Here is a 23,413-nt window from a genome sequence, read left to right on the forward strand (position 1 = left end):
CTATTAATATGTATGAGCAAATAGATGGCACATGACAACTGGAGCTGTACCTTCATAGGGCAACCAGTGGTCATGTAGCTGCAGAGCACTGGAAATGTGCCTTGTCCAAACTGTGGCAGGTAGCTGTGGTATTCTATGAGAGCAGAGCACATGCCAGATTTGAAGATTTTAGTACCAAAAAACCCCCTTAAATGTAAAATATATCAGTAATTTAAAAATAAAGACTACATGCTAAAACAACAGCATATTATTAAAATCAATGTTGCTTAGTCTTCAGTACTTTTAATGTGGCAATTTGAAAATTTTAAAAAACATATGTAGCTTAACGTATACTTCTAATACAGTACTGATCTAGAAGAGAGATGAGAAAAAATTCCACATATTTCTAAGTATCACTTCTAAAATAAATTCCTTTTGAACTACGTATCAATAAATGTTAAACATTACATTAATTTGGTTAGTTTATAGCCATAATTTAGGGATAATGTTTATTATTTGTTTTAATTTATGGCATCTTTTCCCTACATAGCCTCAAATTATAGACATGTTAGTATGCCAGGCTAGGAACTGTTTTTAGTGCATACAGTCTTAACCTTAGGATTTTCTAAAAATGACCCAAAATCACATTAAATACATTTGTTCTACAGTTAGCAAGATTTTAGCATTTTTCCTAGTAGAGTGTTAACTGACAGGAAAGGAAACAAAGAGAGAGGAAGAGGAAAAGAGGGGAAGAAAATAAGAGAGGAGAGGAAAGAACAGAACAGAATAGAGAAAAGAAAAGCGGAACAAAGACCAACTCAAGTTCTTAAGCACAGAAACCGATCAGCTTGTCAAGAATAGCTTGTGTCACAGTTCTGATACAGATAACATGAGCCACTGATAAATTTTAATATGTATGTTGAGATATATATACATATACATATATATATATATGTACATATATGAGTCAAAGTTCATTTTGTTCTTTGCTATTATCTATTTACATATTGACTGACTGAGATAAGATCACATGGTATCCAGGCTGGTAATGAATTTGCAGTCCTCCTTCTTCAACCTCCTAGATAGCTGAGTTACAGGCATGTGCAACCATAACCAACTCTCACTGACATGTTTTTAAATAGGCATCTTATTAAATTCTAATAAATTTAATAATTTATTAATTTAATAAATCAAAGATTTCACTGTTGAGAAGGGACTTCTATATGAAAATAATTCTTTTATCAAAGTAAATTCACAACTAATTTGATTTTATTACAAGTTGAAAAATAGTTTAAATATCTTTTTATAGTTAATAATAAATTATTAATTTGTCTCCATTTGTGTTTACTGGAAACTGTTCTTAATACAAACTAATGTTTGTTGTGGAATACAGGGAAATCACAAAATAACAAAAAGGTAAATAAAAATTCCTCAAGTTTCACTAATCACTGATAATTCTTGTCAACATTTTGATTTTAATCTTTCCATTTTTTGTCTCTACATATATATATTTGTTGCTTACTAATAAGAAACAGATTAGTAAAAATACCATTACAGGGCCAGGGATTTAACTCAGCAGCACAAGTGCTTGCCTGGCAAGTGCAAGTAGCCCCCGGCAAGCCGCCCCACCCATGCCATTATATAACCAATTTACTTTAATCTAACAAGAAAGTATACATTATACACTCAGGTATTTACTGAATGAATAAATCAAAGAGATTACTTAATGTAAAAACAGTTTAGAAATGAACATTAAGGTAATAATTACATTTTAATTCTAAATTCTATGAACTGTAAGTCTACTATAGTAACAAGACATACTGACCAGGAAACTCACAGTGGTTTCTATCTACACAATCATAAATAAGTAGTAACAAAATAGGAATTCTCAGCTATTTCTAGACTTAAATTCCATATGCATTTGAAAAAAACTAATCTCATTTTTAATATATGAAGATTGCAGAAATTTTTAAATTTGCTGTTAAGCAATCTTTTCCAAGCACAATACTTCTTTCATCTTCAGCTGCTTTCTCTAAGGCCCGTGCCAAGCCTGGTTTAATTTTTCTTGAAACTGCATATCCAACAGCTTATTAGACTCTTCTGTTATGTCTCATTTTGCCAAATTAAATAACATCATTAAACAAAGCACTAAATTCTTTTCATGAGACTACTAATATTAATGACACACTTGTTCTCCCAAGGAACAACATGTAGAACAAGCTACAGTTCTGATTTCACACTTACAAAATTAAAGACTAACCAAGGGAAGAATGTTTAGAAATATGCATTTCTGTTTTTATCCCCTAAGTAATATACCATTTTGTTTGTAGAACATAATATTTTGAGGTATTTGGAACATATTATTGTAACAATTTTTAAAATTTTGTTATTTATTAATCACTTTATGAATGATCCTAGAGTTTTAAAACCACAAAACTTGAATAGCTATATAAATAAATAAATTTTGTTCCATGTATTCCTTTATTAAAAACCTAAGGCTGGGCTGGGGATTTAGCTCAGTAGTTCAAGTGTTTCATGGGTAAGTATGAGGTTGTAAGTTCGATCCCCAACATAAAGGAAAAAAAAAAACTAAGGTTACCACGATCCCCATTTACTTAATGTTTTAAAAGTCTTTGATTAATTCAATATTAAAAAGCAAGGTTTCTAATTAAATCACAGCAAATTCCACTTGTTGCAGAGTTCTCAATGTAGCAGCAGAGTATACATACCACTTGGAGACACAATCACTGGCTGAAGAAGTCGTTGTTCTCCCCCTGGAGGAAGGTTCAGTGCAATGACAAGCACTGTTCCTAGAGTCGTTCCAACCCACAGACATGGGGAAGGAGAGGAGTCCGCTTTCCGAGTAAAAGTTTCACAGAAATGAAGAGCAGAAATTGCTTCTCGGGATTCTTTATCAATGCTTGTCACACTGGAACTCCGTGATCTGCTGAAGGAATTATCTTTTACATCTGAAATGATTTCAAATGTTGTAGATTGCTTAAGTTATAAAATATCACTTTTTGGGATATTAATTTGTCAAACAGTTAATCTTTTTTTTTTTTTTTTTTTGGTATCAGAGATCGAACTCACAACCTTGTGCTTGCGAGGCAAGTGCTTGTGCCACTGAGCTAAATGCCTGACCCTCAAACAGTTGACCATTAAAAACCAAGTATTTTTGTAATTTTCCTTTTACTGAAAAATACTAATTTACTTTTTTGTTGTGGTTGTTTTTGAGATAGGATCTTCCTCAGTATGCAGTTCACACTGGCCTTGAACTCACTTTGTACCCCAGGCTGGTGTTGAACTTACACTGATCTTTCTGTCTCAGCCTCCCAAGTGCTAGGATTACAGGTGTGTGCTACCATGTCTGACTCAATTTACTTTTATGTCATAAAATTTCAAAGTAGCTTAAATGTAAAATACAAAGGAATAAATCCAGTTTGCAGACTGAGGTGCATCACAATAAATTTTTGAATGTGTGACATTTGTAATCTTGGCTGCTTTTTTAATTTCAGCACTCTAATCTGTTCTCATGGTGGAGTTTCTTCCTTTGGTGACACAATCCATGACTAGGTGGAACTAAGAGTGAAACTCTTTTTAACTTTCTACATGTTAAACAAAGGTATTTGGAAGTACTCTGATGATGGGCCTCTTAATTTTTTAGTCCTTCCTATATGAATACCTTTAAACAATAAAGACTCAGCTTTAATTTTTCTTGAATGCCATATTAGGTATAATCAACATTCATCTCATTTTTCTGCAAAATGTGTAACTGGTATCTGTATCAATGATACCAGACATATCCCTTTGCTCAGTTCTGTAATGAGAGTAATGTTTTAAAATTACACTAATGAATCTCCTCTCATCTTCAGCTATTTTCTGTATGCCCAATCCCAAGATATCTCAAATTATTGCCTCATTTTTCTTGTAACTCCATTTCTAAATGCTTACTAGATTCTTCCTTTATGTCTCACAGTTTATATTAATGAATTATCATTTTCCTACAAATACTTAAAACAAGATACAGTTTTGATTTTTCCTTTTTGTTTTACCTGTATACCTGATGGGATGTCAAACCCTATGTCATTTTATAATAATACTGTGGTTCAGTTTTTCCACTATCAAACTACTATTATCTTAACATTACCATTTACCCAGACTCATCTCCCCCATTTCAGTCTCTCACTTTTAACACATCCCAATTAAAATCTGTCACCTCAATTTAAAAAGTTCACATTGGCTTCTCCTCTTCTATTTAATCATGCTCACACTCATTCAAGTTTTTAAGAGTTTTCATAAAATACCTTCAACCTACCTTGTAGGTCTTATCTCCTAATGTTGTGCTCATCAATTCGTTGTGATGCTGGATTTTTTTTCTGAACATAATCATTTAACTACTCAGAGCTGTTTGTGACTTTCTGAACAGCATCCTTGTATCCGTCTTTTTGCTACCTATCAAAGTTATGCTTAGTTTTCAATTCACTCAGTTTATGCTGACTCCTACAACAACAGTTTCTTTCCTTTCTGGGTACACAGCCATAGAGATCTGTCTGTCTCCCATAGCACTCAGAGTACATTTGTTCTACAGTAACTTCTCACTTGTCATATCCTCTGCTCTAGTGTAACTGTCAATGTCTCAGGTACCATTTTGATACTTTGCAGAATCAAAGGGGTGTTGCTTATACAAAAGTTATCCAATACAATTAAAGTAGATCTGTAATGAGTAGCAAAACCAGTTATTTCTGTGGTATCATTAGGATATACTGAAATTCATAATAAGTGTCTACAACTCACATATAATAAACCACTTTTCAAATCACTTGCTTTTCAATGCTGCTATGAATGAAATGACTCTTCTTGTTATGAAAAAAATTTTAAGCCCTAAATTGTATTGTTAAATAGAAAGCTGTAATTCCCCCAAAAGCGTTTGGCAATCAAATTTAGATTCTGAGATTGCAAACATTCCTTCCAATAATAATTCTGTGATTATAGCTGGAAACAAGACAATTGCTAAGAAAATAGAAAAGGGTAATTTCTAACTGTAGTTTTTAAAATGCTTTCTTTTGCCTCAGACAGTATTTGCTGGTACAGATTATGACATGGCAGAAAAGACCACTGTTATGATTTGAATATGACCTGAATGCGTCCCCCAAAGTTGGATGTGCCAGAAGCACGGTCCCCAGTGCGGGAATGCCTAAAGGTGGTGCAATCTCTAAAAGGGAGGCCCGCTGGGAGGCCTATATTTTCATTATATAAAACATAGGGTGGTAACACCCTGAGAGAAGATATTAGTAGTTTTTGAGAGAACCTGGTCGATTACTGCTAGAGAGGTTTGTTACAAAAAAGCAGGCTTGGACCCTGAATCTGTCTGGTTTTTTCCATTGCCATTCGACAGTTCTTGTGCACTCCTACCATGATGTCATCCAGTATGTTGTAATATGTAGAAATAAATCCCTTACCAGAACCAAACAAATGCTACTACTACATTCTTGAATGTCCAGAACTACAAACTAAATAAACATCTTCACTTTATAATGCTCCTAGCCTCAGGTATTTTGTTACAGCGAGAGAAATGGACTAAACTACTTAATGTAAATGAAATCTCTTTCCATAATCAACTGCTCATTTCTTACATGGTACTGATTCCAAATATTTATGTATTTACTGTTTACAATTACTGAAGTTATCTTATCAAAGTTTAAATTTGTTTCTTCAATAATAAATGTAATTAACTTTCTACTTAATGATGCACATAAAAATTGAACCGAGATATGTTTAATTGGTACCTAGTGATAACAATGGGAGACAATGATACAAGACACTGGATAATACAAATTTTGAAGTAAACTATTTGTAGAAAAACTTGTATCAATATCCAAATTACAATAGATGACTTACAGTAATTATACATTTGTTAATTGAAGGGCCAACACAACAGTGTTTTACTTTAATGGACTTAATTAACTATTTAAGGTCATTAGGTTACAAATGTATTTTTATTATATGACTTGTCCATAAAAATTAGACTCCAAAGAAACTCGTAAGACTATATCAACATGGAGAAAACAGATTGAATAAGAATCAAGCTTTCTGGCAGATCTAAATGCAGATTTAAAATCCATCATTAATGCTTTCACTAGTTTACAGAAGCATGTCATAAAATCACTACTTTTTCACTACCATTCTGGAGACCTAGAACATTTTTTTTCTATACATCACCCTCTCCTTTCCACATAAGAACTTCATGCAGTGTAACTTTTTATCTTCAGATTAAAACATAACTCCAAGAGATGATTTTGCTTGGGGTAAAAATTAGGACAAAGGTTAATATCAAGGCGTATAACAATTTGTTATATGGCTCCTATGGCTGAAACTTTAAAAAGAATGTCAGAGATGTAACATTATGCCTATGGTTCCCAATTTATTGATTACGGATTCCAGGATAGAGAAGCTGAAAGTGCACTGTAACAGAAATACCAATAGGCAGAAAAGAATCACATTCATAAAAGCTTGCAGAGCTGTGGGACAATCCAACACACTCAGCTGCTTTAATAACATAGTAGAGACTTGAGTCTATTAATACAGTTGAGTTTTTCATCCCATTGGTTCTTTGATCAATTTGAACAATTAATAGCTAAGAATTTCCACATATAGGAAAAAATAGTTCAGCAGAACAAAGCCTTGAAAAAAACAGGCAACATAAAAGTAGATATTCAAGGATATAACAGTTGAAGCTATAACTCATGCATTGCACTAAAATATATGGGCATGCTAGCAAAACCATTAACTGAAGACTTGTAAAAGCATGAACTGTACACTTAACTTTATATACATATATTTAATTTGTAAATTTTAGCACGCTTAAAAATGATTGTTATATATTTTTTAGTAATTTTAAAAGTATTTCCATATGAGCTTTCTCAGATTTTTAAGATGCTGAAAGAAGTAAGGCTAGTTTAATTGATAGTATGCAATGTTATTGAAACCATGAGACTCAGAGAGTGAAATGAAAACTCTGGATCCTCCTACAAGGCAAAAACATTCAATATAAGCCTCAGACTTGGATTCAAAATATCCTTTTATGTTTTAAAGGAAAGGATTTATGCCAGTCTCAAAACATAGGCTGGTCTAAACTCTTATTAATTTTTGTTCCCCCTACACTGGTGACACCACTGAGTTCTGCTAAATTGTTTTCCCTGTAAATATAATATCCTTCTGATGCCAGGTAAATATATTATATACTTACTCACTAATAATACCTTACATGTTTACTGATAATTACATGCTCTTTTGGCATGAATTTCAATCTTATGCCTACTTTTAAATATACTGCTTTGGTTTGTATTATATTTACAATTTATATATAGCTTCCTAAAAACTATACGAAAAGATGTTTAATTATTAAATCTTGTAATTTCTGATGAATTTCTAGATTAATTTTATATATTCTGGTTTTTGTTTTTATACTAAAAAGAGTGCAATTTCTTTTGATATTTATTTATTTTACTTACCTAAATCGGGCTTTAGGTCAGTAGGCAAGCTTAATTTCCTTGACATCTTTGCTGAAAAATAAAATGTATTTTTAAAATTCTGAAGAATATTTTATTTTCTGATTAATACCAACTGATTTTCAAGATAGAAGTGAATACTTTTATTACTAGGCTAGAAACTATAATTAAAACATGATTAATAATATTAGGAATATAAATAAAATTTTAACTTTCAAGTTTTTATAAGTTTATAGTACTTACTTTACTTGATGTAGTATCTTTGTGTCCTTGAAACTCTTACTTCAAGGAAGCCTTTCACATTTTAACATTTAATTATTACTTAGGCTTACAAGAAAGAACTAGACTCTTCTGAGAGAAGAAAAGTCATTTCCAGAAGAAGTTGCAGACAAGGGCAATAGAGGTCTGAGGCAAAGCTTGGATAAGTAACAGAAAGTCTTTCCAGCTTCTTGCCTTCAATTATTGGTTGGGCTTATTGTTTTTTAAATTTTTGTAGAATACGTGACACCTACTTCTACAATCAAATTCAAAAATTTTATTATACCATAAAATATCTGACTCAGTCATTACTTGATATGTTAGTATTTCCCTTTATAATTTTGACAAAAACCAGTCATGTTTAATCTAAAATTAAAGATTTATATAAAAGAATTTTGACATGCATTAGAAAAACTAAAAGCTAATGGATAAACCTAATGGAATTCACTTTCCATCCTCAAAATCAGTTATTGTCTCAATCTTGGAAGTAATTTAAAGTTAGGAATTGTTCAACTATTTTTACTATGTTAGTGGAAGTGCATGCGTAACATAATAGTGCTCCCTAGGTGAAATTTTGAAATAGTATGTGTTTGTTAATATATGAATGCACACACTAGGTTAAACTTTGGACTGTTAGGAGATATTTAAAGCACAGACCCTGCTAGTCCATAAGGGCGCCATGTAAACAAAGAGAAATCCAGTCATAGTACATAACTTCCACATCTAAAAAAATGACAAATCCAATGTTAGGAAAGAGGCATTAGGCAGACTGGAAAGGGAGGAAGGAGGATGACATTTTTTTTTTTTTATTTCAAAGCTTCATTAATCTAATTAGTATCCTTTAATAAACAACAATGGGTCACCTTTACACATCAGTCATCCCATTTTCATCAACTTACAAATTCCAATTAGTCGTTAAATGCAACACAAAACCAAAATACTCAAATAAAATCTATGGTTAGGTGATCTCAACTACATGGCTGCTTTATTTGAAACACAATACCCTTTAAATTAGAAGACATTATAATCTCTAAAACAGTACCCTGAAAGGCAGTATTGTATACTTGGAAAGAATTCAGGTTTACAGCAAGCACCACAGATACAACATATAGACTGCTAAGTAGTACCTATACAATATATACGTAACATCTGAAGCAGATCAACCTGGCATGAAGTTCTTAGAATCTGATGGTATGGATGCTACCTCTATACACCCTACTAGTCTGACTTGTTCAAGTTATTTTGAGTTTTTAGACTTGTGCTTTTCAAACTTGGGATGTTCATACCCAATCATGCCAGATCTTGAAATGCACATTCTAAATATAGACTAAGACCTGAGAGACATTTCTAACAAGCTCTCAGAAGATGCAAATTTAGTTGGTCTGTGGACTGCACTCCGAATGAAGGTCTCTAACTACAAGTAAATTCATGGTTAAGAACTAGCACAAATTCATCAAGCACAATATGTGTATATAGTAAGCGTGCATATCAATACATGTGCACGCATGCACGCGCACACGCGCGCGCACACACACACACCATTTCTTTAACAAGCTTCTGTATCAGGAGGAAGAAAAAGGGTAAGAAAAATAGGAATTGGGGTGTGTTATGTAGTGATTAGTATGCGTTCAGAATCAAACTTAAAGTTTGAATCTACCTCAACCAATTACTTGGCCTCTCTAAACTTTGAACTTCCTTAAAGGAGATGAGGCCAGTTGTGAGGACTATGTAACATGACATAGGCAAAGAATTAAGTATAACAGCTGGGACACAGAAATATTTAATTGATGATAGTTATTATTGATGAGTATGGATTTAACATAAATCATAAAACACTGTACAAATATGTACAAACTGTACTTTCAAATAACCAAATGGTCCTTCATTCTAAGTCTACAGTAATAGTCCAAGTAACCTAAAGTGAGGCAATGGAGAGAAAACAGGAGTGGGTCAACCTTTCAAATTCATTTCAAAAACTATTTTCAATATATAGGTAAACAAATCAAAGAAAAAAATAACTTTAGCAACTTAAAAAACACAAAGAACTTGTTTTTCTTTAAATAGATGTTAAAATACATTATCAATTAGAAATGGTTCTGCTGATGCTTTCATTAACTAGACATGTTCCTGCCAAAAATGTCACTAGGTTTCCTTCTCAATTTTATTATGTAAATGTTTTTGAACAGGAAGGAAAAGAAGAGTGAAGAGGAGCAATGAAAGGGATTTAAATCCTGGCATTAAAACTTATGCTATGATGTGCATTTAAAGAGTTTCTTTTTGGGGCTGGGGATTTAGCTCAGTGGCATAAGCGCCTGCCTTGCAAGCAGGCAGTCGTGAGTTTGATTCCTGATACCGATAAAAAAAAAACAAACTTTCTTTTCTTTGTAAAATGAGGCTTCTATCTAAATGTCTGTTAACTGACAGGCAACAGAACTGTGACTGTAGCATGGGTTGTCATAAGTAGGACTTGAGACGGGCTGTGATCATCTCCTCTTACACGGTTTTTACTGAAATGGAATATTCATATTTTTTTTTCATTTCATACATATTTTAGTGTTAAGCCTGAAAAATTTCATGCAGTGGTCATGTGCTAGATATATCATAAGAACAGTTAAATTAGATTAGTTATTTTTATAAAAATATACATTATGCATAATTAAAACAATGCAAGAAAATAGAAGTTTTAAGACCACCCAACATCCTGCCAACCAGAAATAACCATTAAGAGGAATTAAACATCTTTGTAAATCTCTCTGCGTAGATGCTACAGACGATTACTAATAAATAACTGCTTTTGTTTCCTTGAATTTGGAATTTTTTTTCTAACTTATGATGTAAATTTAGTATTATTAAATAAGAATGGTTCTTTTCAAACAAGTGTTTAAAGTACATTTCCCAAACTTGGCTTCAACTCCCAGACTTCTAGGAATTGTTATCAGAATAGTTTCTTTCTTTACTCCACAAATTCCATTCACTTTAACAGTGCACAATCACAGTCTGCCTCCTGTGGCTGAATGCACCTCCACCTGGGCTCCACTGAGAAGTGCTATGGGGTACACTGCTAAGACTTGTGGGGCTCACCTCATACTTTTTCTCAGGGTGACAGTTTTGAAATGTTTGTTCAATTCCTGGGAATGACAGATCCCTTTATTGTGACCAATATTATGGTTTTCTATAGAAAGTTGTAAACATTAAGGTTTAATGTTGAACTTTAGGATAACTAAAGTCTGCATCTGCCAGGAATATAGCTCAGTGGTACAGCATACTTGCTTGGCAAGTATGAGGTCATGAGTTTGATCCCAGGTATGGGGAAGAATAAAAAAGGTCTATGTCTTTCCATTTCTGTGACTTATAGAGAATATACTTATTGTGAGTCTGTTAGCTTCCAGGTGGCAGGTCCAAAAGGCAGATCCATCTCTGGGGAACATCTCCCTGGTCAGCACTTCTGGCTCAGTTCCTTTTCTCTGGCATAGTTTTGCCATGAGAGGGTTGTAGATTTTTACCCAGTGATTTCATGATAACATTTTTACTTCTCAGAAGCACTTGCCAATCCAGTTACCCTGTCATTTTACTTTACTGAATTTATCAGAAACTTCTGCTTGGGTCTTGATTTTATTTATGTTACACTGTGGCCTTCAAATTGAAGGCATAGGATTTAAATGAGTTCCTGGAAGACAGGCTGTTTTGCTTTTCTTCACTTATGTTTTCTTTAACTCTTGCCCCCAACACTCAGTATCTTCCTTTCTTTCAAAATTTCTTGTTACTGGAGAGTACAAAGTAGGTTCTTTTCGTAAGTTTTTCTGTATGTAAACGATGGTACTATAGCCAAGAGTTCCTAAATCTGAGAAAAATTGCTGTAACGAAATATCAGAGGCTGGTTACTTTATAAATAAAAGAGGCTTAGTTAGCTCACATTTTGGAAGCTGAATGTCCAAGACTGACTAGACCTACTGATTCTGCAATTCCTGAGGGCCTCAAGAGTGACAGCCTAATAGTGCCAGCATATGTGAAAAGAGATTACATGGTGAAAAAAGAAACCAGGACACATGGCTTTTTCATAGCAACCCATACTTATGGGAACTAACTGGTGTCCCCAAAACATTACATCAATCCTTTTGGAGGGCAGCACCCTCAGTGACCTCATTACTTTGTGTTAAGCCCTACATTTTAAAGGTTCTACTACTTCTCAACACTGCCACACTGGTCCATTGGTGAAACTCTGGAGGACTTACTCAAACTATGCCCAAAGCATAGTGAACAAGTACCAAGGAAAGGTGTGTAATATTTAAGAAACAAATCTTCAGGCAAAGGACTACAATAATACAAATGACAGTTTTATCACAGTTGATGATTTTTAGTCCTTTCAAACTGGTGAAATCTTTGTAAGGTTTCTCAATTGAGGAAATTCTCATTGTTTCTTTTAAAAAGATATTTTATAATTTTCCTTCAGTTTTTCTATCCATTGTGTTCACATTTAATTTTCTATACACAGTTTTATGAAAGAAAGAAAAAAAGAACCATAACTTTCACTTTTTAGAATGTGATTTTTAAAGGGGCCTGGGAGACTGGGGATTAAATGCAGGCCTTAACTACATCCTCAGCACTTTCTAAATTTTTGAGACAGGATCTTCTAGACAGGGATCAAACTTGTGATCCTTTGCCTCAGCACAGTAAAAACAAAGAAATATGAAAAGACTTCATATTATGAAAGTATGATGAAGTTATTAGAAAAGCAAGCTGATTATTGTTTATGAGATTCAATATTTGGAATAAAATGAAAACACTTTTTTTCTTCTTATGCAGGGATCCAATGCTATTCTTTGCACAAGGGTAATGCTGAAGTGCACATATATATTAAATGAAACCACCAGGATAATAAAAGAGCCTAAAAATCATCTTGTAGGATGGCAAAGAATTCAAAGCAAAAGATAGGACCAAGAAGCAAGAGCTTTCTTGTTATTTATCATCTGTTATTTTAAAGGCTATTAGTCTTTTTTTTTTTTTTGCTAAAAGTAAAATTCTTGAGTTCAGAAATGTTATCTCACTAAATACTGCATCTGTGTATATGTCAAGTACTTAATACATTTCACACTGCAAGAAATGAATAAATGAACAGAAACTGTCACTAGACCTTTACTTCTATAGCAAGAAGCTAAATTTTTTCATAAAATGTGATAAAAGGAAGAGAAACAGTGTAAAATAAACACACGTCTTAATAAAAATATGACTCTTAGAAACACCCAAAGGACATATATTCCTATCTTAATGAAGACAAATTTTAAAGTTAATGCTTGTCTAGTAAATAATGTTATAACAAGTTCTTTTCATTCTTGAATTCCTGCAGTTTTTGTCAATCTCTTTGCATTATCTTACAAAGAAGATTCCACAGGAAAAAAGTATACATTCATCTTAATTAACTACTAACATTATAAATGTAAGGGTTGAATTGTGTTCTTCTCAAAATTCACATCTGGAGGCCCTAATCCTTAATTCCTCTGAATGTGGCTGTATAGAGGAGACAGAGGCCTTAAATCATTAAGTTAAAGTGAAACTTTAGGTTAGATTCCAATTTGACTAGGTGTCCTTATGAAAGGAAATACCACAAACAATGGAGCAAGCACAGGCACAAAAGAAAGGCCACAATGAAAAGGTAGCCATCTGCAAGCCACAGAAGCAGCTCTCAGAAGACATAAGCCTGCTGATACCATTATCTTGGACTTCTGGCCTCTAGAATGGTAGGAAAATAAATTTTTGTTGCTTAAACTACTCAGTATGTGGTACTCTGTAAGCAGCAGTCTTAACAAACTAATAAAATCAATAATGACAAAACATAAGTTGCCACATTTATGTAAGTTCTATTCAAATAATTGCTGACAAAAATCTTTTTCCAGTAATGTAACACAATTCAGATTAACTTTGTTAGGAATCAAACAGCAGGCTATTTTAGATAGAAAGATCACTGTACATCCTTGAAGAAAAACATGATTCTACAGAAAGATAAATGTACACACAAGTACTGGAATATAAAACACAGAAAGGCTTTCAAGCATGTTTATTATGACATGGCAGAAAATACATTCAGAAATAAAATGAAAACTTGAACATGCATTATGTCAGTACTCTTCAGATTTTAATCATCCCCAAAAAGAAAAGGATTGGTTACAGGAACATGGAATTGTACTACCTTGGTTTGTACAGAAACATGGTTTTGAACTATCTGCCTAAAATTTAGTTCTTAACCAACTGAGGGTAAAGAATGCTTTTCAAAATTGGAAATATTAAAATTATCAGTAAAAATGATATAACTGCACACTTACTCATCTCTTTCTAGATGAGGTTCTTTTCTTTCATCAGTTTTTTTTGGGTTGAATATAATGGTGAGCTTCCACAGATTAAGCAATCAAATTATGTTGGGGAATATAATGGAGAAATATCAGAGCTATTTTGTTTTATTATGAATAAAATAATGCCATAACTTAAAATACTACATAATTAACTTGATACATACCTTTTCATTCACATGGCAACAAATTATAAGTGGACTTCTGTGAATTTACTTTTCAACTCATAAATATAAGGGAACTGGGAAGACAGTATCAGAAAAAATGACCACAAAAGGAAGAAAAAAAAAAAAAAAAAGAATCCTTGCCTATTAAGTATAAGGTATGAAACTTGACAGTGAGGACACTGCAAATTAAGGTTAAGACACCTAGACTCCAGTTCTGACTAGGTCATTACCAGAGGGTATTACTTGGGATATGCCACTTAACTTTTCTAAGATTCAATTTCTTATCTTGAAAAATAAAGAGTAAGAATTACTTTAAAATAATGTGATTTGAGTTGGTAATTTAGAATAAAATATCAATCGATTTTTTGCTTATTAGAATACTAACTTTAAAAAGGAATCATAGGAACTCATGCAAACATAACAAGATAGCACTTGGACTAGTGAACAATACTGTTTTCATTTAAATTGACTTCAAAAATTTACTTTGGTTTTTGCTAAGAATTAATCACGACCCAAGTAACTATGCCCTCAGAACTGAAAAGCTATAAAGAGTTTTAGTGGTATAATTTTTCCTATATTAACGAATAAATGCCATATGAAAAATTATCTAGTGCAGTAGTTACAATGCAGGAGGTGTCCATTAAATGGAGCTATTATTTCTATTTGCTCAGGCATAGCACTCTTTTAAATCACAGTAATTTTGACCCTTTATATTTTATTTCTTAGTATTATTTTTACTTCATAGATACATGTAATAAGGCAATTTGGTAATCATGCCTTCTGAATGGAAATTTATAATAAAATGCAACAAGAGCTCATGTCATACAAACTATGAAATCCAGTGAGAAATCTACTTCCAGCATGAAATGCAATCAATGAAATAAAGTTAGTAGTCTTCAAAAAAAGTGAATCATGCACTTTCAAATTTACCAATAATGCTAACATTTGAATATATTTTATTCACAATATATAATGAAAAATTTGATTCATACTTGCAGTGAAGGTATTTAACAACTATTTTATGTAACTTAAAAAAAAAACTAAAAGCTTTTCAGAACTTTACTTCAAACTTTATAAGAAGTAAATAATTAGTAAACAATCTTACATTCTAAATGATTTACAAAAACTGCTAACAATTCAGGAAAAGTTACCAATTTTGAAGGCCAGTCATTAAGATTTTAGTCACGAAAACATCCTAGGTATAGATAGGCAAAACAAACTATAGTACTATATTTATATTACAGGCATGTAACTTTCTTTGTAGATGCTATAACTGCATTACATGGTATTTTTGCTACAAAACTAAGAATATTAGCATCACTTCTATATAGAATGCTCTCATATGTGAGAAAGGAAGCACTGTCAGAACCATTCACCTGATTTTGCTGCCAATCAGAAATCAATTTATGAAATCAAGACTTGGGTAGAGAGGCTAAGGCATGCTACAGTTTGCTCTAGTTATTCTTTTCAAGGATTTTTGTTTGTGTTTACATTATGGTTTAGATTTTCAGGCACTGCATACTTGAGTGATGAGTATCAAAGTAACATCTGGGAGACTGTGTTAGAACACAGTATAGTACGAGCCATCTTTTTTCCATATTACCAAGTATATAGGCAGGACCATAACCAGACAGTCTAATTATGAATCACACATGGATTTATTTTGAGCCTTTGGAGTCTTAAGTTGCACTAAAAGGAAATATAACACAATAGCACAGAGGACAGACACTGGAGCTGACTACTTGGATAAAAATTCTGTTCTCTAATCTGTAATAGATATATTAATTTGTACTCAGTTCTCTTATATGCAAAACAAGGAAAGAACTAACGTGCTAAAATTAGTGACTGGATTAAATGAGAATAACTACTTATAAAGGAGAGATACAATGTCAGAAAATTATAAAGGATATTTACATTTTAAAAAGTTACTGATGTTAGATATCCCAGCTACAATGTCATGTAAAATACAAAAAAAAAAAAAAAAAAAAAAAATGCTGGGGCCAGGGACATAGCTCAGCAGCACAGCATCTGCCTAGCAAGTAAAAAGACATGAGTTCAATTCTTAGTACAAAAAAAAAAAAAAAAAAAACCAAATTATGCTAGTTTCTATGTTTGGGTTAAACTGTTAACTGGTACATAACACTGGGTCCAGTGTGCCCATCTTTTAAATTTCTACTGTAAATTTGTACTTTAGTGCAACAGTAGTTGGGCTCTGTGTCTTAGTATCTTTCCTGGAGAGACACAGTAAGTAATCTATGTGTTTACCCACTGGATGTGTGGGTATGTGGAGAAGTGGCAAAATGAGATTTTTTCCCACCTTATGCTCCATATAATTTTGTTTTGTATATACGCCTGAGAGTTATAGAGTGCCCAACAGATCACACAACTTCAGGATTTATTTTTTTTTTTAAAGTTTTCTTTTGATTTTTCTGGTAAAGTAGCCCAGCTCAGTACAATGGCACAAGAAAAACAAGATTTGCAAGTTTTGGAAGAGGTCAAAAGTGCATCATCAGATTACTCATGCAAGGATGATGAAGATGATCTCCATAAGAGATTAATGGTATGGGTGTATGATGATCATGATGATGATAGTGAAGACTCTCACAGTGGCCATGTGAGTCAAAATTCCTGTGACAGTGAAATGGAGCAAGAACTGACTGATACACATCTAGGGAAAGCAGACCTCTTAGATGGTCATCCTTCAAATGATGAAGAAAACAGCAATGTGTGTACACGGTTGACTAGTGAAATGTTGCAAATGGTCACCTAACTAAATGGAACGATCCAGTCAGTTTATAACTAGGTTTCAATATAGGGAGAGTCCTGGCAGGGGTGAAATGTACTGGGCAGACTGCCAGCACTGCCACTCGATGTTGGAAATTTTAACAGACAAAATGCTACAAGATGCTGTGAAACATTAAAATGCAAGTAAAACATTCTGTATGCACAAACAGCTACACTCAAAAATACATTTATTATGACATTTCATTAGCTGCACTGAAAGCATTTGTAGGTCTGCTGTGAAGTTAGCAGAGATTTCTCATAATGATCACTGGAATGTTAAAAACTTATTGAAATGCAATGGATCAAAATACAGCATATAAATTTATGCCTTTGTAATGTGAAGATTACTATGCTTTTAATTTAGATATTAAATGATGTTGTGAACAGACGTGTTGCTCACATCACTCAAGCTAATCAGAATGTGACATTTAACAATTGGTTTACTGCTTTCCAATTCTACATTTGCTGACAGAGCAGAACTGAACAGAGCAGGAAATATACATAGGAACAAAGTAGAAGTTCCTAATGAAATGTTGCAGTTTTGAAACCCAGAATTGCACAGTACAGTCTTTGAATTTCTGAAAGATACTGGCCTTTTATATGGCAAAGAAAACCCAACCGGTGCTGCTGATGTCAACCCTGCACATTTATAATGGAAATACTGATAGGGAAACCTTGACAAACTGGAAGCCTGAGATGGAAACTTTCTACAACAAAAGCAAAGGTGGAAAAGATGTTGTTGAAGAGTTAGGCAACTATAATATCACCTCAAACATAAAGCACTAGCTAATGGCTGTGTTTTACTTGACCCTAAATATGTGTGGCATAAATAGTTAATTTACAAAGAAAATTAAAAAATGTAAAATATAGAGAAATATCCTTAAAGGACTGAGACAGAAGTTCTGAAGAGATCAGTTACAGCAGAGGAAAAACAAAATGTTTCTGCCCAGGGAGAATGCAAAAAAAAAAAAAAAAAAAAATTGTGGAGTACACTGGCGAGCTGATGGGTGAATAGGGAGGCACAGCCTCACGAATACCTACTATGACAACAGGACAACCAAAAAGATGTCAACTGTGCCCTACAAGAAAGTGCAGGAAAACAAAATATACATGTTATCAGTGTAAGCGATATTTGTGAATGGAACATGCAGTCGTCACATGTGAAGACTGCCTCAGGTGTGACAGTTGAAACAGCTTATTTCGATGGCAGATTTTTGTTTGTGTTTACATTATGATTTACAAAGATTTCTATTTTGGCTGTTGTCTTTTAGATTTCATAAGAAAGTAAACAGTTAATTTGAAAATGTTGATTTTTATTCTAAAAGTACAATACATATTAAGAATTTAATATTTTATTCTATTCATATGTTATGTTGTAATATACACAGTGTATAATACAGTAAGAACCTCCTGATAAAACAGCAAGATCACTGAGATGTCAAGTATGGTCTACAAAAACACTAGGAAAACAAAACACATGTGCTGTCAGTGATACATGTATATGGAACATGCCGTTGTCATATGTACAGACTCCTTAGGTGTGACAATTGAAGTAAAGGTTACTTTTTTTTAAAGCGCCATTGGTATTTTCATTGTAACTCATATACAAATTTATGATGCTCTTTTTTATAAACTTTGTACACCAAAAAATGGCTGACATTGAAAATTTTAATGCTTGTTTATAAATATTCAATAAACATTAAAAATATACTTTATTTTTGTGATTTTTCCTGTTAAGTACTCATTGTTTAATATAACAAAAAATTAGAATAATTCATCAATAGAATTATTATAAAGAATAAATGTGGGCTTGAAAGACCCACATTTATGCACTTTGATGACAAAAATCAGTCTTCTGCCCCAAATAAAGTATGAATGGCTGGGCGTGGTGGCTCACGCCTGTAATCCCAGCACTCAGGAGGCTGAGGTGGGAGGATGGTTGTGAGTTCTAGACCAGCCTGGGCTACAAAGTGAGCTCAAGGCCAGCCTGAACTGCATACCGAGACCCTGTCTCAAAAAAAAGACAAAAAAAAAAAAAAAAGTATGAATGGCATTTTGCACCACTATAAGCAACATTCACAAAGAACAAGTGAAATTCAGGGATAAAGACCTTCAGTCTGCCATCCATACAATGTAGCTCTTTCACCAAGCCAGCTGTGGAGCTCCCCTAATCCTTATGTATTCCTTTATGAAGTCACTGCCTAACTACCTAACAAAAAACTGTGTTAGTAGATCAAGACAAAGAGAGGTGATAATTTCTGAACGTGCTGCATACTTTTCAACAAATATGAGATTGTATGACAGGGAACACAAGAGTTCAGAGTGCTGAAGGGTTCCCACAGGAGTACTTTCGCCAGCATCACACAGAAAACACTATCCTACAACAGAGGTCCTCCGAAGATCTAGGAATTTCCTTACAATGTCTCCTTGACATTATATGCTTTTCAGTAATGTATTTTATGCTAACTCTTATTATAGTAATCACTATTTTAGAGAGACAAATAAAAATGTCTTAAATTTAGCCAAAAAAATTTAACAGTCTAAAAATGGGCAATCTCCACTTGTTAAAAAAAAAATTGAGATATTAGCTTTTCCATATTTAAAATAAGCAAATCTTTGGGTTAAAAAACACACTAAAGAATTTCAACTGAAAAGAAAATTATGTATAAAACTGAGGAAATACAAATGTTCTGGAAGGTTAAAAATATCTATAACTGTGGAGTAACATAATTTTGAAAATTAAATTTAACATGTTTCCAGAAAAATAACTACAGAAACTGGCACCCAATAATACAGAAATCAAGAATGATATCAAAGAACTGCCCTTCCAATAATGTTCTCAGCCCCGACAAAGTCAAGCTCAAGCATTTCAAGTTATATATTCTACTTAAGACACAAAAAAATAGGAAGCTCTTTGATACATTTAATACAGAAAATATGACCTTGGGATTAAAAAACAATAAGAGAAATTAATTTAACAAATTTCATTATGTACCAAAGACTCTTTTAGGTAAAATTAACTCTAAAATTTCTAGGTAATTAAATTCTAACAATTATCTGGTAAAATGTATGTAAGAAAGGTCTTTTCTAATTTTTTATATTATATGACAACAAAAAATTCTCTAATGTTCTCTTAAAATTGAATACACTGTAACAAAGGGTTTTAGAAGTATTATGTCACAGTTCTACACACAAAGTGATTTAACTATTACCAACAGATTCACTAAAAAAATCCCACATAAATATACAGAAGTAATTGATTCTATTTAAATAAAAAGCCCTTTGCCCAAGAATAAACCACCTTATTTTAAAAATAACCAGAGGGGCTAACAGCCACCATGAATGTGACTAAACAGGGTTCAATTTACAACAGACAGGTAACACAGATGTTACTACGAAGCAGTTTTGAAAATTTAACCATATCTTGAACTTTATCAATAGAAAAAGAGTGAAGCTATTCCAGCTGCCCAACAAATTCTTTTAATTTAGTTAAATTTAAGGAATATGTAGCAAAGGTACTGAGGGAAATAGATGTAATAACTGTTTAAAAATGACCTAAATTAAAAAAATCAAATTTATGCTTTTTAATAGTAGTGTTTTTTGAGCCTTTAAAAAGACTTTGGAGAACATTATTTTGTGATAAAAAAGAGAAAAGAAAAAAGAAAATCTAATTTATGCCTAATTTATGCTTCTATGGTTTGACTGCACATTTTTTCTCTTATTTTTAAACTTTAAGAACCTTGGACAAAGTAATGTACTTTAAAGAATACCCACAACCACAAGAACACTTAGAAGGAGTAACATATTTTTATCTGTGGTGTGGGGGGAAGTTAGAAAATTCTCACTTAACTCAAAAGTGGTATGATTACAGATAAAAAGTCAATTTTTAGAAAACCATTTCCCTAGAGAAATTGAGTACTGACAAAAATACCATAAAAGTAAAATATAAAGAAGAAATTATTTTAAAGCTTGATAAACATAAAATTTAGCTATGTGTAATATAAATTGAACCCTGCTTTATTTTAAAATAAAGCAAATATTAAAATTAACAGAAGAATTCGTACTGCAAAGAATGTCAGAGAAAGAACTGTAAACCCAATTTAAATGATTTTAAGTAATTATTATCCCAGTAAGTTTAGAAAAGACATAGCCCAAGAGATCATTGTTTAGCAAAAGAATAAAAAATTAATACATACAAAATGCAATGCTTTGGATCATTTTCTGGTGTTCGGTTAGCATTGCATATAGCAAGGATTAGAATCAAAATAGAAATTTCTATTTCCTACCTATATCACTGGCTACCATCTTGGAAAACTTTCTGCCTTTGGTCTTCACTGAAAATAATATTTTGATATAAAATGTCAAAATCTATGCAAAATAAAGCAAATTAATTCAACATAAAGAAAATACTTTAAAATTAAGATACTATACCCTTTTCTATAAAATTATTCATTTTTTGTTCATCATCTGAATTGTGTGGAGATGAAGAACCTACACAATGAAGACAATGAAAGGAACAGACACAAGTCAGTCACAGACATGTACACAAAAAGTACAAATGAAAACTTTGGTAACCTCTAAGGCAAGTTCCCATGCTGCTGATCACATGGGGAGGATACTAATATGGCTAATACCAATTTTGGTAACATTATAGCACACTAATCCAGTAGTGAAGTATCTTTCATGATAGACTTTAATATAAATAAGTCTTAACTCTAACTTGGTAAACATCTTCATGTAAAAGCTACAGAATATATTAAAAATAACACTTTAAAGACATGTATCATTTATTCATTTTTCATAATCTCCCCAGCTTCAAATCACTTGCCCTCCATTTAATTCCCATAACACTATATTTATGTACTTCTCATGTTAATATCTTACATTTTAAAGATATCTTTAATATCTTATATTTTAAATTTACACACATATGACTTCTATGGAATTGAACAACTACAAAATAGGGCCAAAACCTGATTAAGTTTTGTGTATTATCAGTGGAATAGCTTTTAGGTAGGTGTCTATGGTAAATACTGGTTGAAAGAATGGAGTATGATCAAAAGTTTTCCTTGGTGTACTTAAAAACAATCCTAGTGAAATTATGAATCCTAATTAAAAATCAAAACTTGACACCCATGCATCCCTTCACTCAAATATCCCACTTTCTTACTTTGATCACAGTATTCTTGATATTCTCTGACCAAGTAAAATCTACCAACACTGGCAAAAGCAAATTTTTTTCTAAATTTTTTTGAGGCAGGGTCTCACTAAATAGTGGAGGCTGGTCTTGAACTTACAGCAATCCTCCTGCCTCAGCCTCTCAATACAGAGAAGGCTTGTGCCATCATGCCTGGCCTAATTACTTTTATAGTGATTTTTAAAGATTGTACTCTTAAAAATATGCTATTTTGGCCAACTAGTATTAACAAATCCTCATATATCCCTTATCAAAAAATAACATTTGCTGGGCATAGTCTTGCATGCTTATAATCCCAACCCATCAGGGCAGAGTTCAAGAATAATTCAGGAAGAGTACAAAATCAAGCTCAAACTGTGCAATTTGGTGAGATTCTGTCTTAAAGATAAATAGGGTTAGTGACAGCTCAGTCACACAGTGCCAAAAAAAAAAAAAAGAAAAGAAAATTCAAATAAGTAATATGTTGAGCTCAATAACATTTTCAGAAACAGAAAAATGTACAGTTGTTTGATATTTACATATAATTTTGTAAATGTTGTGTAACATTTATATATAATTCAAACTTAAAGAATATAATTGTCATGGTATGCTGCATTTATTTTAAGATGTCACTGTCATCTGATACCAGACATATATACAAATGTACAAAGAGGTATTAACACTAGTTGTGATATATCTCCATTAATATTAGCAAGATAACCTATATGATAACATAAAAATGATGTTTTTGAAATAATAACAGGTAATATAAGCTGTAAATAAAACAAACACATTTACTTTACTGTTAACTAAAAATGTTTACTACTGATTGTCACAACTTCTGTAACAAGAGCTTATAAAAAGCTTCCAGAATGATTTTTAGTATATTCTACTTGAAAAAATTTACCAAATCACTATAATTAAATAAATACAAGTGATATCTATAGTTATTGCTTTTACTAGGATACACAACAAATTGCCAAGGCACTATTTACATCACAGTATTGTAGCCTTACAATTGAAAATAACCAATTTTTTTTTATCATTTTAACATCATATATTTTTTCAAAAACTTTTCCATCATTATTAATGTACTCAATGAAACAATCTGAGTTCTTTAAAATAAAGACCAGAGACCACTACTTCATTTGTTCATGATGTATAAGTTTGCTGGGTAGAATTAATTTCTTTTTCATAGAC

At 32.4% G+C, this 23,413-nt stretch overlaps 1 protein-coding gene across 9 annotated transcripts in view; it reads right to left on the bottom strand.

Annotated features, from left to right (window-relative positions):
- The window catches only part of Stxbp5 (syntaxin binding protein 5), a 155,304-nt gene that overhangs the window by 18,462 nt on the left and 113,429 nt on the right, over positions 1 to 23,413 (bottom strand). For 4 of the 9 annotated variants that reach the window (XR_010041948.1, XM_063233029.1, XM_063233028.1 and 1 more), the window contains 4 exons: positions 21,469 to 21,528; positions 21,324 to 21,371; positions 7,491 to 7,541; positions 2,709 to 2,948 (listed from right to left, as the gene is read on the bottom strand). Coding sequence is in view for 8 of the 9 variants with exons in the window: in XM_063233029.1 (XP_063089099.1) it covers positions 2,709 to 2,948; positions 7,491 to 7,541; positions 21,324 to 21,371; positions 21,469 to 21,528 (399 nt within the window). In the remaining variant the exon portion in view is untranslated. The remainder of the gene's footprint in view (positions 1 to 2,708; positions 2,949 to 7,490; positions 7,542 to 21,323; positions 21,372 to 21,468; positions 21,529 to 23,413) is intronic. The other 5 variants (XM_063233032.1, XM_063233031.1, XM_063233034.1 and 2 more) reach the window with 3 other exon arrangements.

Source organism: Cavia porcellus, unplaced genomic scaffold, assembly GCF_034190915.1.
Source record: "Cavia porcellus strain 051 isolate PalLab524CR breed Dunkin Hartley unplaced genomic scaffold, mCavPor4.1 scaffold_22, whole genome shotgun sequence".
Classification (NCBI taxonomy): Eukaryota; Metazoa; Chordata; class Mammalia; order Rodentia; family Caviidae; genus Cavia; species Cavia porcellus.